This window comes from Coregonus lavaretus (assembly GCF_964263955.1).
Source record: "Coregonus lavaretus genome assembly, chromosome: 13".
In the NCBI taxonomy this organism is placed as follows: domain Eukaryota; kingdom Metazoa; phylum Chordata; class Actinopteri; order Salmoniformes; family Salmonidae; genus Coregonus; species Coregonus lavaretus.
This window is the reverse complement of record NC_140000.1, coordinates 12,948,001-12,964,467: the sequence shown is the minus strand read 5'-3', so window position 1 is coordinate 12,964,467 and position 16,467 is coordinate 12,948,001. Positions and strand designations below refer to the sequence as shown.

The window sequence follows — 16,467 nt, the reverse complement described above, 5'->3', positions numbered from 1 at the left end:
ACTAAAGATTAATAAAGGCAACCCTCAACTATATCTCATCACAGCTCTTCAATAGCTCTTTATTCAGACAAGTGCTGATGGTGCAATCTGTTGACTGATGTGAGTGAATGCCCATGGATAAATGCTTTCGTTTCAATACTCATGACAATCTGAAGTGGACAAACATAACATCACCGAAAGAATGCAGGGCAGGCGAAGACCTTTCACTTCACACCATCACACTCTAGCGGCCAGTAACGTCATATACAATTTGATTCGCCTTTTGCTTTCACGTTGAGGAAGAGGGGTCATTGAGAACCATCTTTGGATGAGTGCTGCATGGGTAAAACATGGCTGCTGTGCATTCATCAGAGAGACGCCAGGGCGACCCTAACGATGAGCTGGGGGACCCGGGGGGTGTACCACAAAAATGTGAGTCATCTGAGTATAAATCGACAGACCCCGATAACACTTTTGCTGATGAAGAAGACAGAATTCCTGAGGATTCCAATGAAAATAGAGAATCTAGTATTGTTACCGATGGGCTTGCTAGCCAGACTGAAGCTAGCATTGCGCTTCGAGCTAATGATAAATCAGAGATAGGTAATGAGGTGGTCGATATAACATCTTCTGAAGAAAAGGCCCACAACACAGATGTTTCCTACCACAAGCAGCGGCATTTCGATTGGTCTGAGACGGAGGACGAGGAAGACGGCACGGATGCAAAAGAGAATGGAAACGACGGTAAGTTTATGTTCGCTAGCTAGCGTTGACTGTTTCTTTCTTCGAATAGCCTTATCAATATTAGCTATGTAAGCTCACCGTCTATCTAGTTTGGAAAACAGTCGTGTGCAAAAACAGACTGAAATGTACAAATGTACGGGGTATCCCTGGAAACATGCAGGATGCAGCATTGACTGTAAATGTGCTCATGCTCACTTTAATTGCCAAGATGCTAGCTAGTTGTCTCATGGGCTGAATGAGCTAGCTAGCTTTGTTATTGGCCAACTTTTTATCCAATAGGATATTGATCATATAGGATATTGATCATACTAACCGTTCCCTTTGATGTCATAAAGGCCTTTATTCATAATATTTTTGTGGAGATTGATTTTTTTATAGTAGGCCTGTTTTCATATTAAGTCTAACGTTTGTATTCATGCTTACTCATGAACTCATGACAATGTGTTGTATATATTTTGTATTTACAGTGCATAATGATGATATGGGGATAACTCCTGAGGTGCAGCAGGATAAGATTACTGACGATATCTCAGATGCAGAGGATGTGGAAAAAGAAAAATCACATTCTGACGAGGATATGGATGTATCAAAAGACACGGGTGAAGAAGAAGATGGTAAAGGAGGAGAGGAGGAGGAGGAGGAAGAAGAAGAAGATGAAGAAGTAGGAGGAGGAGGAGAAGAGGAGCGAACAGTGAAACTGAGGAAATGTAGTCTGGAGTGCAAAGATTGTGGGAAGAGGTTCACCTTTCGGGAGACATTCAACCTGCATCGTCACTTCCATGCTCACCAGGATGAACTGGCCTCACTCACCTGTAAGGAGTGCGGCCTTACCTTCCAGCACCGCAGCAGCCTCATCAAGCACCGCAGTGAACACCAACAGAAGGTTGAACAGCCTGTGGAGCGGAAGAGGAGAAGGAGCCCACAGGGAGTCCACAAGGAGGAGAGGCCAGATCTCCAGTGTGACCACTGTGAAGAGACTTTCCCATCATTGAGCAAGCTGAGGCTCCACACCTGCAACTGTGCCCCAGAAAAGGCTTACCGCTGCCCCCTGTGCCGCAAAGAGTTCCGCATGAAGGTCTCCATCACCAGCCACATGCAGACCCACTCCCTGAGCTCCCGCCCTTTCCGCTGCCAGGAGTGCCACAGGAGCTTCTCTGACTGCTTTACCCTGCGTGACCACCAGGGCTCCCATGCCTCCCTCAAGCCCTACGCGTGCCCTGAGTGTGGCATGGTGTTCAGGCACCGCTCTGTCATGGAGGACCACCGTCGTAAGCACACAGAGGACACACAAGGCCCCCATCAGTGCAACATCTGTGGGAAGCACTTCAAGTATTCCAGCCTCCTGCAACAGCACCAATACCTTCACACAGGCCAGAAACCCTTCCGCTGCCCAGACTGTGGCAAAACGTTTGCCTTAGCCCAGAACATGAAGGCACACTGCCGCCAGCATAGACGGCACCCTCACGCCTGCCCTATTTGCCCCCTCACTTTCCCCGACCAGGGCAGTCTGCAGGCTCACGTGTCAAGCCACGAGACTGTCGCGGGACTAGATAAGGAGAACACAAACCACGGGGTGGAGCCAAAACGTATATTCAACTGTCCCCTATGTCCTCAGAACTTTCCTTCACCAGCTGACCTGAGGGCTCACATGCTGATCCATGAAGCAGAGCATGAGAGGATGGAGAACGGGGCGTGTAAAGACTGGGAAACAAACAGTTACACCTGTCCCCACTGTCCTGCCACCTACTCTGACCAGTCTAATATGATGGCTCACCTGACAACTCACGCATCTGCCCGGGTCAGTGTAGAGAGGCAGGGTAATGGACTTGAAGTAGGGAGATCTGCTCCACTTAACACTGCCAACATCCCAGGGAGATGGCATAGGGAGGAGATGAGTAGTAAGCCTTTAAAGTGTCCAGACTGTGGCAAGTCGTTTCGTCACCGCTCAGTGTTAACGCTGCACATGCGTATTCATTCCAAGGACAAGCCTTACCAGTGCAAGGTGTGCAATAAGTCCTTCAGATTCAACAGCTACCTGCAGCAGCACATGATCATTCACACCGGGGAGAAGCCATACAAGTGCCCAGACTGCAGCAAGGACTTTGCTTTCCTGCAGAACATGAGAACCCATCAGAGGCTGCACACACAGAAACCGTTCCGCTGCACAAAGTGCCGTAAGGGCTACAGCGACGAGAATCAGCTTCAGCGCCATTTGCTGTCACACAACGGCGAAAAGCCCCACAAGTGCCACCTCTGCGAAAAGAGCTTTGGGCTGGCCTACCTGCTGCGGGACCATCTGAACACCCACACAGGCGAGAGGCCCCATCGCTGTCAGGAGTGCCACAAGACATTCCCCTGGCTCGGCAGCCTGCTGGTGCATCAGAAAATCCACGCTCGAAAGCGCCAGGGGTCGAGTCAGCCTTACTCTTTTCCAATGGCCATGAGGATAAGAGGCAGGGGTAGCAGGGACCGGAGCGGAGGCAGGCTGGCATCAGGCTGGCCCAGGTGGGGTGGAATGGGGCAATCAGGTATGGACACGCCCCAACTAACACCTCCATATCAAGTCCCAATGTCAAGGAGTCCTGAGTGGCAGAGGAGGCCGGCCCAGCCACAGCCTCCCATGTTTTCATCCCAGATGGATATGCAGCAGCCAGGGGAGAGGTCTGCGAGAAGGCCTCCACCAGTCCACCAACAGTGGCGGGTGGAAGGTGGAGAACTGAGACCTGTCCCACTGCCTAACCAGTCTCAACCGTCTCAGGATCCTGAAAGACAACCAGCACCTGTCCAACAGCAGCCATCTCCACAAAGACAGCCACAGCAGGTACCACAGTCTCCACTGATACAACAACAAGTACAATTACAGCTACAGCTACAGCCACATCTACAGCCACAGCTGCTCCAACAGCAGGTTCAACATCATCTACAGTCTCCGCTGATCCAACAGCAATTACAGTGGCAGCAACCAGGTGGACAGCTCCAACCCCAGCCAGTACCACAGCAGCAGTGGCCGCCTGACAGACAGTTGGTCCAGCTCCAGCAAAAGCTGCCCTGGTTACCAGATGCTCTGCCCCGGCCCGCCCCACCACAGCATCCCCAGCAGTGGCAGTCAGAGGGCCTGCCTCGGCCACCCCCACAACAACAGCCTGGCCTTAGTGCATCTCAGAGCCTAGAACCCCCTCCTCCAGGAGAAAGTGGAGGGACCATGCCCTTGGATAACAAAACACTCCCAGTGGCCAGGCCACAGAACCCCAGCCCATTAGCTGTGAGTGAGAAGGAGCAACACAGGCAACAGTCAAAGCCCATGAGCTGGGGTAACACACCCACTACACCACCAGCCCCCACACCGAGCTCTGTTCAGCTTGACTTCCCTGGGTCCCCCATTTACATGGATGGGGCTGCTTTGTGGGGTGGGCTGAGGACCTCTCCAGCAGTGCCAACATCCCAGAGCTCATCAAACAAGCTGGGCCAAGAGCTTAAGCTGCCAAGATGGTTGAGCGTCTCAGTGCCAATGCAGAAAGCTGTTAATGAATCATCCACACCTCCTAGAAAAGAGGACACTAGAGTTTGGGACTTTAATGCACCTCTGGTAATGTCCCCAACTGTTAGTTCATCAGAGAAAGCTGGGCGTGAGCAGCAGAAACAGTGGTCTCCAGCTCTACTCAGTACATCCTCCTCAGCTCAGATGGGCCACAGCTCTGTCATGTCAATTTCAAGCCCTCCATCTCATGGGTTGGGAGGTAGTCCTTGGGATTTCAAAGCATCCCCCTCACACAAATCAGGCCTTAGCCAGGAGTTAGAGCAGCAGCAGCAAAAACATCTATCCTCCAGCTGGACCAATGTACCCACATCCACCCAGAATGTTCCCATCTCCATTCAATATGACCCGCAACGTTTCACTCACGGGGTGGGACCCACTGTATGGGGTTTCCAAACCACTCCAGCTGGCCCTCAGCAGCAGCCAATGGTAACAGGCACTCAAATCATCATAAATCAGACCTCTCCTTTCTTCTCTCCTCTCCCTCCGCTCCCTCCTCTTAGTTTGCCTGGCCCACACCCTCTTCACTCTGTAGCGGTCGGCTCTCTACCAAGGCCTCCACACCCAAACATTTTCTTCACACCACAGGCGGTCATGAGTGAGAGGCCACACATGCCACAGACCCTGTCACTACCTCAGCTAGCCCCACGGCCTGTTCCTCACAAACTGGGCCGTTTGCCTTATGCCCCTGACCGCCTTCTCCAGTGCATGATCTGTGGGTGCTCTCTACCCCGGGAGTTGGACTTGCAAATGCACTACATGCAGCATGCACAAGGAGAGATTTGACACTGGCAAAGAGAGTGTGTACCACTCTGTTTTTCCAAATGTTTTTAATGTACATGTATTGTATAACTATAGCAATTTAGCTGTGTTTTGTGTCAGTTTTTGACATTGGCTATGTTGTTGATCTCTCACTCTATAAGAAAGGGTCAGATACTCTCAAAAAGTGTGTGTTTTGTTAACTTGATCAAGCACGGTTGTCAGTTTTCTGTGTTCACAGCTTTGCCTTGAACTGCAAAGAACTTAGAAATATGACTGTGTAATGGATTTCTTGGCCAGTACCATTATATTTACTGTGTTTTAAACATACCATGGACAGTTTATTAGGTACACCACCCCGTTCACGAAAATGGTTAGCTCCTACAGACAGTGAGTCACGTGGCCGTGGCTTGCTATATAAAGTAGGCATACAGGCATACAGGCATTCAGTTACTGTTCGATTTACGTTAGAATTGGCAAAACAAGTGACCTAAGTGACTTTGAGCGTGGTATGATCGTCGGTGCCAGGCGTGCCGTTCCAGCATCTCAGAAACGGCCGGCCTCCTGGGTTTTTCACGCACGACAGTGTCTAGGGTTTACAGAGAATGGTGCGACAAACAAAAAACATCCAGTCAGCGATAGTCCTGTGGGCGAAACAGCTTGTTGATGAGAGATCGAAGGAGAATGGCAAGAATTGTGCAAGCTAACAGGCGGGCCACAAACAGGCAAATAACGGCGCAGTACAACAGTGGTGTGCAGAACAGTATCTTGGAAAGCACAACACGTCGGTCCTTGTCACGGATGGGCTATTGCAGCAGACAACCACACCGGGTTCCACTCCGATCAGCTAAAAACAAGAAGAAGCAGTTCCATTGGGCACGCGATCACCAACACTGGACAATTGAGGAGTGGAAAAACATTGTCTGGTCCAATGAATCCCGGTTCCTGCTGCGTCATGCTGATGGCAGAGTCAGGATTTGGCGTAAGCAGCATGAGTCCATGGCCCCATCCTGCCTGCTGTCAATGGTATAGGCTGCAGGCGGTGGTGTAATGGTGTGGGGAATGTTTTCCTGGCACATGTTAGGTCCCTTTTTATTTATTTTTATTTTTCACCTTTATTTAACCAGGTAAGCCAGTTGAGAACAAGTTCCCTTGATAACAATTTAGCAATGTTTCCATGCCCCAAAGAATTCAGGCTGTTCTGGAGACAAAGGGGGTCCAACCCGTTACTAGATGGGTGTACCTTAATAAACTGGCCACTGAGTGTATATGTCAACATATGGCTCTTTGTTAGGTTTTTTTTCTCTGAACACTCCTGTCTTTGTTACACCATTTTCAAGTTCAAGTTTATTCCTCAAACAAGTGAATTTCACCTGTGTTGCACTGTATATTTGTGCCTTTGTTTCAAAACACTCTGCATGTTCTTTCTCTCTCTCAATGTTGTTGTGGGTGTTATTCAAATTGTCAGGTCTCTGAATAATGAGTAATTTGGATGAGTAATTTCTTATTCTGTCTACTTTTGGGTGAAAATGTATCTTGTTTTGGTGCTAAATTCATGAAATTAGAGTTATTGGGAGGAGCTCACATTTTATCCAAACAGTGTGGCATGGGTTAGTATACAAATTAATGTATTGCATTAAAATGAATAACTAATAACTTTACCTGTTGGGTTTGTGATATTGTATCAGCAACATCAGGACAATGTTGCCAGAAGATATGCTTGTTTCCACTGAGCTGCACTGGGGTCGGAACGCAATCATGGTTACATTAAGACACCGTGGAGCCGATGCTTAATATGGGTCGGAAAACATACCTCAATGCAGGGATGGGATATGCCACTGTACTCCAAATGTTACCTTTATCCACATTGTACATATCTCCCACCGGCTCCACAGTGTCTTAATGTAACCATGATTGTGTTCAGATCCCAGTGCAGTGTAAACAAACGTTATGGTAGGGTCGGTATCTTATGGCAAAACATAATGTAACATATTTGACGTTTTACTACATCTGTCCAGTAGCTGTAGTTTTAAATATGTAAATACCTGGTAATAAAAATCCTTGGGGAAAATGTAATATTGTCTACTATGTTGTATTCAATAAAACACAATGACATAATAGTCCTGCAATAATGAAAACAGTCTACCAAATTGATTGTTTTCAACACAAAAAGCTTTGCATAATGGCCATTACATTGCATCTAGAGAACTAATTGTTGGGTCTAATGGTGCTTTCAAGAGGAGGTAAAATCATGAGATCTTCAGGTCGGAGCTCTAGAAAGATGCACGAGTTCCCGACTTGTAATTCCAAGTTGGATGACCGTTCAAAACGATTTTTCCCAGTCGTAACTCGTTTTTTTCCGAGTTCCCATTTGTGTTATGGAACACTCGGAAGTCGGATATATCCCACTTCCGAGTTCCCAGTTGTTTTGAACGCGGCATGATTCGCTGATGTTCTCGCGCCATCTCTGTAGCAAGGAAGTTGTCGTTTGTCGTAATTTCCTACGACGGAACCACTGCAACAACAGTGTGCGGAGGAGAAGAGCAAGAGGCGCTCCGAACAGCATTCTAGGCATCCTATGTCATTGTTTACCCCGCGAAATGACTTTTATTTTTGCATGTATTAGATGAGGCCCCCCCTCTGAGAAAACTCAGGGGAATTTAAGTAATAGAAGCGGTAAACACAAAGAACTTAGATCCAAGTTGCAGTGGCCTAGTAACAGCAAACCAAGCACCACGCTGAGTGTTAGCTATGGAGGATGCCTCCGCTGTAACGATCAAATACGAGGGAGGAGATGAAGAGGAGTCGGAAGATGTCAGTGAATATTCAACCAAGAAGACCGAAAACAGCGCCAACAAGTCTGCCAAAGATGACAGTACCGATAGTAAGTGACCCCATCCTTCCACAATCATCTAAACACAGCTAGCTAATTAGCTAACGTTAACTAATGCTACAACATGCTCATATCCATGTTTGCTAGTTAGCTAATTAGCGTTAACTATTCTAACATGATCATATCCTAGTTAAATGACTAACTAGCTAAGGTTTCCGTTATCGTTAGGTAGCCATTGACCAGAAATAAATGTCCCATTTTATCTTGTGCACATTTTTAGCTAACTAGTGGTGACTAGCAAGCTGTGCGTGGTATAGTCGCTAACGTTGCTAGTTAGCAAGGGGTAAATAGTCGTTCATCCGAATGACATCAGTACCGTTTTAGTTAAACTCTTCAATGTTACGTGAAATCCAGTAGGCTGTCATATATTGTGATAAATAATAGGGGTATTTATTACGCCTATTCTGTTGCAATACATTCCTTAAACGGAAGTGAACGAAACGGGGAGCGACCTACCTCAATTTGTCCAGTAGAAACTCTTGTTTTATTTGCTAAATGAAACGATTTGCAACTGTTTGGCTAATGATTACGACCCTGGACTAGCGTGATCACCTCCCCAATGTTTTGGAACTTGTAAACGTGACGTACTTCCCCGTAGGCCAGAGCCGTCTAATTGTCCCCCACGATTAAATCGGAGCAAGTGTGGGTAGCTGCAGACCAATATGGCGACCGGAGTGTGGGTGTGTCGAAAGGAGTGGGTGTATGGAAAGTGTGTCAGCTAATTGGGCAGATACTGTATGTTGCAACTCAAGACCGTTTTGCGTTGCTGATTGGGCTGCATGACGAGTCGATAAGCCGGCGACCAGTGCACCAGTGTTGTATGGACATATAATAATAATAATATGCCATTTAGCAGACGCTTTTATCCAAAGCGACTTACAGTTATGCGTGCATACCTTTTTTTTTTTGTGTATGGGTGGTCCCGGGGATCGAACCCACTACCTTGGCGTTACAAGCGCCGTGCTCTACCAGCTGAGCTACAGAGGACCACATGCCTGTCGATCTGAGACCTGACCGTGATACACAGGAAGCGTCCTACTGGGTATCACGGTCCTGTCGCAGGCGGTAGCTAACCCCCCCATATTGATAACCATCTGGATGTAACCTTGATGCATGCACATACAGTATACTCAATGGGGAGGGCATGAATGGCAACAACACCAGGACACAGTGCCCTTCGCTCCCGTTTGATAAGCACTATAAGAACTGAAACTGTACAATTATTTGTGTAAAACAGTGAAATGAGACTCATACTAATCCTCTGTCTTCAAAACAGAAGTACTCTCGCGGTATGGTAGCTCAATCAATTTACAGTAGTTGCGTGGTAAGAAACGGAAGGGGAAAAAACACCGCTCAATCAAAACCGTCTAGCCTATAGCAGAGCGCTTTCCACACACCCACTACTTTCCTTTCGGCACGCCCATACTCCGTTCGCCATATTGAGCTGCCTCTACCCACCTCTCAATTGGAGGGGGGACTATGGAACTGTCTCCGTTTGTACGTACGTTAGTCACACGCGATATCTCAGACACCACTGGCACGATTTTGTCATAACTTGGGTGAATGATCCGTCTTGCCATAGAGATCTGGCATTTACACAATTACAATGATTGGCCCAAGGGGGGCGCTGTAGTAATCAACTGAAATTCAAAACTTTGAACAAGCATATGTCCTGTCCTGTTTGAGTTTGAATTGTCACTAATTGGCCCAAGTGCTGCATCATTCGTGGGGGACAACATGTTTACAGTTTTAGAGTAATACAGCTTAAAGGGCTCTGTCATAGGCTATTTATCATACAAGCAAAACATTTGCCCAGGAGCTGAATAGGTGAATCTTTGATAATTTTATTCAATATCTTCTGGTGAGATTCTCCTATTTGAGACATGATGAAATGTTTGATAGAGAACTTCATGGGGTCTCTATAGAGTAGACCTAAATTTGGCTCCATAACCTGTCATTCACTCAAGGGGAAATCATACGATCCCAATTCTTTCTCTGTCCACTGGTCAGTAGTGTATAGGATAACTTGACTGATCTGAAAAGCGTGATGAATATTTAGGTTCAATCAAACTTTCCCAATACAGAAGTTAGGTTGAAATCCTTTACATTAGGCTGCTTCACACATTCATGTCTTTATAACAATTACATTTCAACAGAATATTATCCACAATGAGTTGACTCTCCATCGTTAGGTTGATATGCCCTTTAGCAAAGATTATTATTGTCAAGCAAAATGTATCTCTGTCAAAATATACATCTATCCAAACAAAAGTTGTATCTATTGCTACATTTTTATCTTGATGATAATATGTATCATTGTAATAAAATATGCTTAAGTCTTGTTTCTTTTTGACAGTCATGGAATTTTGGATGATGGTCACGTTTATAATCGTTATAATGTTTTTAAGACAAACATTTTCTCATCTCCCTCCTGAGCTGTGCTGCTGCAGGGAGGGGGGTGTTGCCTAGGCAACCAAATACTTGTTTTCTACAAAGCCTTGCTTGTTCAGCAAAGAGCAGCAAAGTTTCATTAAGTTGTAACGAGTCTGTTACCGTGGAAACGGACTCGACAGCCTAAATGCCCAGTCCTCCCGTCTTCAGTCGGCTGTTCTTTCCACACAAAAAAAGAAAACGGTTATGACGGTTATTTTAATTTTCATGACTGTCTTCATCCATAATCGTTGGTTACACGATTATACGGTAATTGTGCAAGCCCTAATTGTACTCGGAGGCACATAGTCATTATCTGACATAATAAATATTCATTTGTATTATTGTTTAGTTTTCTTTTCTCTTTTCTTTGGCAACAGGAGTCGCCCTGACCTCCCATTTTCCCCTTTCTATTTTTAGGGGATGGGCTTTTCCGCTGTCTGGATTGTGGAGAAGCCTTTGAGGAGGAGGCGGCCTACCAGGAGCATCAACATGAGCACACCCATGATGGACCCATAGTCTGCCTGGACTCTGACTCCCAATTGGATGGCTTGCTTGTTTCAGAGAGTGGGGGCCAACGAACACTATGTTGCGCTCTTTGTGGGCGCAAATTTGCAGACTCAAGGGGTTTTTACTCACACCAGGTCAAACACCGCAATGAAGCCCTCAAGCAGTCAACTCCTGTTTTGCAATCAACTCCTGATCAGAGCGCAGGGGTGGCTAAGCAGTATGTCTATGAATGTGAAGACTGTGGTAAATCCTATACTTCGATGGGCTCTTTCATCAGTCATACACGCTCACACAAGCAAGCTTCCAAATCAGTTTTCCATGAGCTGGCACACCTGAAAAAGAAGTCCTTTGAGTGTCAAACTTGTGGTCGCTGTTACTCCCGTGCATCAGCTCTTGACGCTCACCGCCGTTGTCATGAGGTCAAACTAATCCCGAAGTCCCGCAAAAGGGGTGCAGAGAAGCGACCTCCCGCAGAGGAGCCTGCCATTGCAACAGAGGACAGCAACAAAGCTTCTGAACAGATAGATGGGGCACAGGAAAATCTGTTTGGGTGTTCATGTGGCAAAACATTTCGTGCCCAGTCTGGCCTGAAAACACATCAACGATTTAGCCACAATGACAAATGTTCTCCTGAAAAGCTTAAGAGAAAACCCAAAAAATTTGACTGCAGTGAGTGTGAGAAGACCTTCAGTTCTTACGCCGGCATGCTCTGCCATCAACGCTATCATATGAAACGAGGTGGTAGTGGTGGCAAAAGGTTTCCGTGTGAGGAGTGTGGCAAGGTCTTCACAACGCTCACATTCTACTACAAGCACCAGCGTTTGGCTCATACTGAAGAGACTCCAGCAAAGTCTTTCCTTCATCAGGTTTGCCAGCTCCAGAAGAAAGCGTTTGAGTGTCAGGAGTGTGGGCTCCGGTTTTCCAGGGCCTCGGCTCTCCAGTCCCATCAGCTTTGCCACCACTATGTTTTTGGAGGGACTGAGAAAGAATCCCAGACACAAACATCCCCACTACCTCAACATAAGCTATTACTGGATAACAAGACAGAGACTGAAACATTTGCTTTAGGGGCCATTGTCTACCCACAGGACACCCCTCAGACCCCTGTGACGGAGAGAGACTCATCGTTCTATGAAACTGATGGGGATGCAGAGGCTGATGGAACTGATGATGTCAATGTAGAGGTGATCAGTGTAAGTGCCTCAGATGGCTCTGTAAGGGATGAAGAAGAATCACTACAAGAACTCAACCCTGATCTTGAATTACTGTGTGAATCAGACCAGGATGGAAAAGAGGAGATGGATGCTGTGTTGTGTCCAACGGAGTACTTCTCTAGTACACTTAAGTCTAAACCAGAGATTGATCTGAAAATTGTACAAATTGACTTTCTGCCATTTGAAGGCGAAGGAGCTCAAACGGAGAAGGTTCAGGAACAAGACCCACCTAAAAGATTTAACTGTCCTGAGTGTTACCGCTGGTTCACCAGTGCTGCATCTTTGCGCTCTCACAAACTGTGGCACAGAGTAGATGGCAAAAAACGATGGAGTCCTGAAAATGATATTTTCAAGTGCAATGTTTGTGGGTTTGACACTACACATCGGAAAACGTACCACAATCACATGCGAAAACACGATGGCCGAAAACCCCACAAGAGTGTATTGTACCAGCTTGCTGGACTACAGAAGAATAGCTTCAAATGTGAGGTGTGTGGAAAGTGTTTCTCACGCATGTCTGCCCTACACTCTCATCAGCAACTGCATCCAAAAAGCAAAGCTCATCCATGCCCAGATTGTGAGAAGACTTACTCTAATGCCAGTGGTTTGTACAACCACCGCAAAAGCTGCCGCGCTCAAACCCCCGCCCAAGATGAAGTACCAGACACTAAAAGTGAAGTGTTTAATCCAAAGAAGACTTTATTAGGGCCAAAGGTTTATTATTGCGAGCGATGTGGGAAGGGCTTCTGGTCTTTGGGTGCTTACGCTCACCACAAGCAGAATCAAGCTCAGTGTGTACATTTGAAGGAGAAGAATGAGCCAACCTTGTCTTCACATTCTGCCAATGGTCCTCCACATGTTCGTGGGAAAGTTGCCTGCCCTGTATGCGGGAAGACATTTCGTCACCAAGGCATTATGAAATCTCATATGAGGAAACACGAGAATGGGAATCATAGATGTGAACTTTGTAGCAAGTCTTTTCGCATGTTCTCAAGCCTCCTCAGGCACCAGGTTGTACATAATGCTCGAATCCTCCCGCCTCCTATCAAGTCTTTTCAACATCAGGTAGAACAAGTGAAGAAGAACGCATACAGCTGCCCTGATTGTGGAAAACTGTTTTCACGAGCCAAGGCACTTAAATTCCACATGAAGAGCCATGGTTATGAGACTGACTACTCTGCCTCATCGCCTAAATCTGCTCTTGAGCTAGAGGGGCTGAAGTGTTCAACATGCCTTGCCCATTTCAGCAACAAATCCTCATTGCACACTCACCAAAAACAGTGTGGCAAGATAAAGACTGTCAGTAAAAGCCACAAGGAGGATATTGCCCAACATGACACCGTTCCTAAGGCGAAGAAGTTCAAATGTCCCTCCTGCCCTTCTCTTTTCAACAATTTACTGTCATTGCAGTATCATCGAAAAGAATGTGGCAAGTCGAGGGCAATTGGAGGCTTGGATGTAAAAGCGAAAGGAGGTTTAGAGAAGGAGACAAAGTGTGTTGTCCAAGACCTTGTGAAAACATCTCAGTCAAACAACTCTGGCACTGAGAAAATGACTCAATCTGTTGCTGAGAAGGAATGTGGTGAACAAAAGGAGATCAATGAGTCCCAAACCTTGAAGAAAGCTGCCACAATCAACGCAACTGATTTGAAATACAAATGTAAAGAGTGTGAGAGAAGCTTTGCCGTTGTAGGAGCACTGAATTTCCATAAAAGGATTCATGTTCTGGGTCACAAGTCTAAAGTAAAACCAAAGCTGAAATTGCAAGTGGCCGCAAGCCCTGAGGAACCCAAGCAACCCAAAAAGGTAGAGCATACAACTAAAGGCCAATTCTGTTGTTCAGAATGCGGAAGACGTTTTATCTCCAATGCAGCCCTTGGCACTCACAGACGATGGCACACAGATAAGAAGTTTGCTGGGTCACTGATAAAAGATGACAAGACAAATTCTGTTGGGCACAAGTCAGTGGATGAGGGACCTTTTCAGTGCAACAAGTGTGGAAAGGGATTCTTCTACCTGTGTGTTCTCCGCCGACACCAGTTGTATTATCCGCCATGTCAGACCAAAGCCGAACCAGAGCCTGCAGCTGACACCAGCATGGAAGGCAACCGCAAACCCTCACACGCTGAATTTGCATGTCCAGAATGTAACAAAACATTCGTCAAGGGCTCACTTTTAGCAGCTCACTATGAAAGTGAGCATAACAAACCCATTGAGTCTGCAGATCTTCAGGTGGACCAGTCCATGACCATGTCCATTGAAGAGGTCCCGGAGCAGCCTGCCACGTCACACAGCAAGTCTGAAGCCATTCCATTAAAGAAGCCAAAGCTTAAATTAAATCTTCACCAGTGTCCTCATTGTGATATGAGCTTCTTGAAGGTTCGAGGCTTGCGTGCCCACAAATGGCAGGCCCACTCCCAGGGCAAGAAGGTTAAGAGCAAGGGCACTTTGGCTGAGAGCAGGGACTCTGTTGCCATAAACAACTTGGATACCAAGGCAAATGAACTGGTTAATGAGAGTAAGGACTTAGTTACAGAAAACAAAGGCACGGTTGTCAAAACCGAACACTTTGTTACAAAGAGTAAGAATGCTGTTGGCAGAAGAAGGAAGAAGGGTCGACCGGGTTTCAAATCCATCCCTTGCGTTGACTGTGGGAAGAGATACAGTTCTTCTGGGGCACTCTATAATCACAAGAAGATCTGTAGAGTGCTCAAGCAGGAAGTTAAACCAGGAATGGCAGAAGTAGTGGCAGAGGAACCCTCATCACCAACCCGCCTCTATGAGCAGACAATCAAATGCCTCTTCAAGTGTGACAAGTGTGGCAAAGCTTTCCCAACTGAAGAGCAACTAGGAGCCCACAAGGACTTGGCAAAGAGCCGACCTCACTCTTGCACCCTGTGCTGCCGTGGATATTGGACTGAGACTCAGCTGCAACAGCACCTGGCCTGGCACGACGAGGTCCGCCGGCGACTCCCAACAGAGCTTCGTTACAGACTCAGTGCTTCTGTAAGCACAGGGCCCGCTAAGGTCAATGTCCCTCTGCCTGATTTGAAGGCGAAGTCATCCCTCAAGCCACCACCTACACCCCCCTCCCGGCCACAGAATAGCCACAAGTGCCAGCACTGTGGAAAAGCGTTCCTATCTCCAGGTGCTCTGCATAAACACGAGGCTCAACACGACAGCGATGGCTCCTACCGTTGCTCCCTTTGTCCCCAGACCTTCAGTGAGATTCGGGACCTCATTGACCATCACCAGGAATGTATGGGTGATGACAAAGGGCAGAGAGATCCCTACACTGCTGTCTCCTCAAGATATACTGATGGCCTTACTTGCATTGAATGTGGAATGTGTTTCAGTCGAGAGTTGGAGTTGCACCAGCACTACATTGAACATGCTCGTGGAGCATATTAGATTAACAATGGAACTACTACAAGGCAGGAGATATTAGAAGTCGAATTTGACTTTTTCATGCACTTATGCACCTCTTTCTACTTCAGTTTAATTTCCAAGGTGGACATTTTTTTTCTCCAGGTTATTTTTCAAAGACCAAGTGTCCAAGAGACTTGCTAAATTTGACTATTCTAATTCTATTATAGAATGCTGTTAACATCATTGCAAATATATCCACTAAGTGCTTATTTTAGCTCTTGACACTTATTTGATATTTCTCAGGCTTTATTTCACACTGGACCTGTACAGAAATGTAAAAATGTCTAAAGAAAAACGCCTTTTATCAGTTCCCGTTTTAAAATGTGTCCTCTTGGTGTAGAAATAGAGAAAGATAAAGTTTGCTAACTGCGGTTACATTTAGAAAATGGTGCTATGTTTCTCTATGCCGAGAAATTATTACATCCTGTAAAGTACAGCAATTTGTCTGTCAAGGGAAGCACTAATTTAAGTTTGTTTTGCTTGACTTAGTATGCAAGGGGAGAAGACGTGAGTCACCCACTTTCAGTAACATGCACTTGACTGACTTTTGAAAAATTAATCAAGTTCTGGCTTTAACCTGTCTATATAAGATGGATGTTTATAGTATTACTAGTACCTATTTTTGTCTGTTTTCGTTTGCAAAATATTACCACACTAACATTGTATCATTAATGATTAGAAAAATTGAATGTTTTCCTGGATTTCACTACCAAAGTTCCCCAAATACTAACAGTTGATTTGTTACTTTTCTCTTACTTTCATGTGTTGTGAAAACATTTATCTATCGTAATGAGTTTGATTTAACCAACTGGTTTAGGATTTGTTCATGGAGTTATGTTATTTTCCTTGGTTTAAATGAAACCTTAAAGTTTTTAGACTATTGCTAATCTTTTGAAGTCGTTACCTTTATCACTAATTTCAATGTAACCTTTTCCTTGTACCTTTAAACTACTACTGGTGTCTAACTAATGCAG

General features: G+C 46.0%; 3 protein-coding genes across 3 annotated transcripts in view; all 3 read left to right on the top strand.

Moving 5' to 3' along the window:
• Positions 1–16,467, top strand: part of LOC311139364 (sperm acrosome membrane-associated protein 6-like) — a gene marked incomplete at its 5' end in the record, with an annotated part of 1,014,348 nt that overhangs the window by 185,356 nt on the left and 812,525 nt on the right. The gene's annotated exons all lie outside the window — the stretch shown is intronic.
• Positions 1,433–3,893, top strand: LOC311139232 (uncharacterized protein; the record flags this gene model as incomplete). The annotated part of the gene is made up of 3 exons (XM_084174134.1): positions 1,433–3,228; positions 3,482–3,544; positions 3,668–3,893. Coding segments are annotated over 3 exons (2,085 nt in total), but the record flags the coding sequence as incomplete, so codon positions are not given.
• LOC311140206 (uncharacterized protein) lies at positions 7,542–16,461 on the top strand. Its single transcript, XM_084175158.1, has 2 exons — positions 7,542–7,901; positions 10,761–16,461. The coding sequence occupies exons 1-2, from the start codon at positions 7,769–7,771 to the stop codon at positions 15,473–15,475; spliced, it is 4,848 nt and encodes a 1,615-aa protein (XP_084031284.1). The 5' UTR covers positions 7,542–7,768; the 3' UTR covers positions 15,476–16,461.

Bases quoted from the DNA above. Each gene is read 5' to 3' on its own strand.
- LOC311140206 (XM_084175158.1), top strand. From the start codon at position 7,769: ATGGAGGATGCCTCCGCTGTAACGATCAAATACGAGGGAGGAGATGAA. The intron at 7,902-10,760 runs GTAAGTGACCCC...TTCTATTTTTAG, and splicing joins CAAAGATGACAGTACCGATA to GGGATGGGCTTTTCCGCTGT.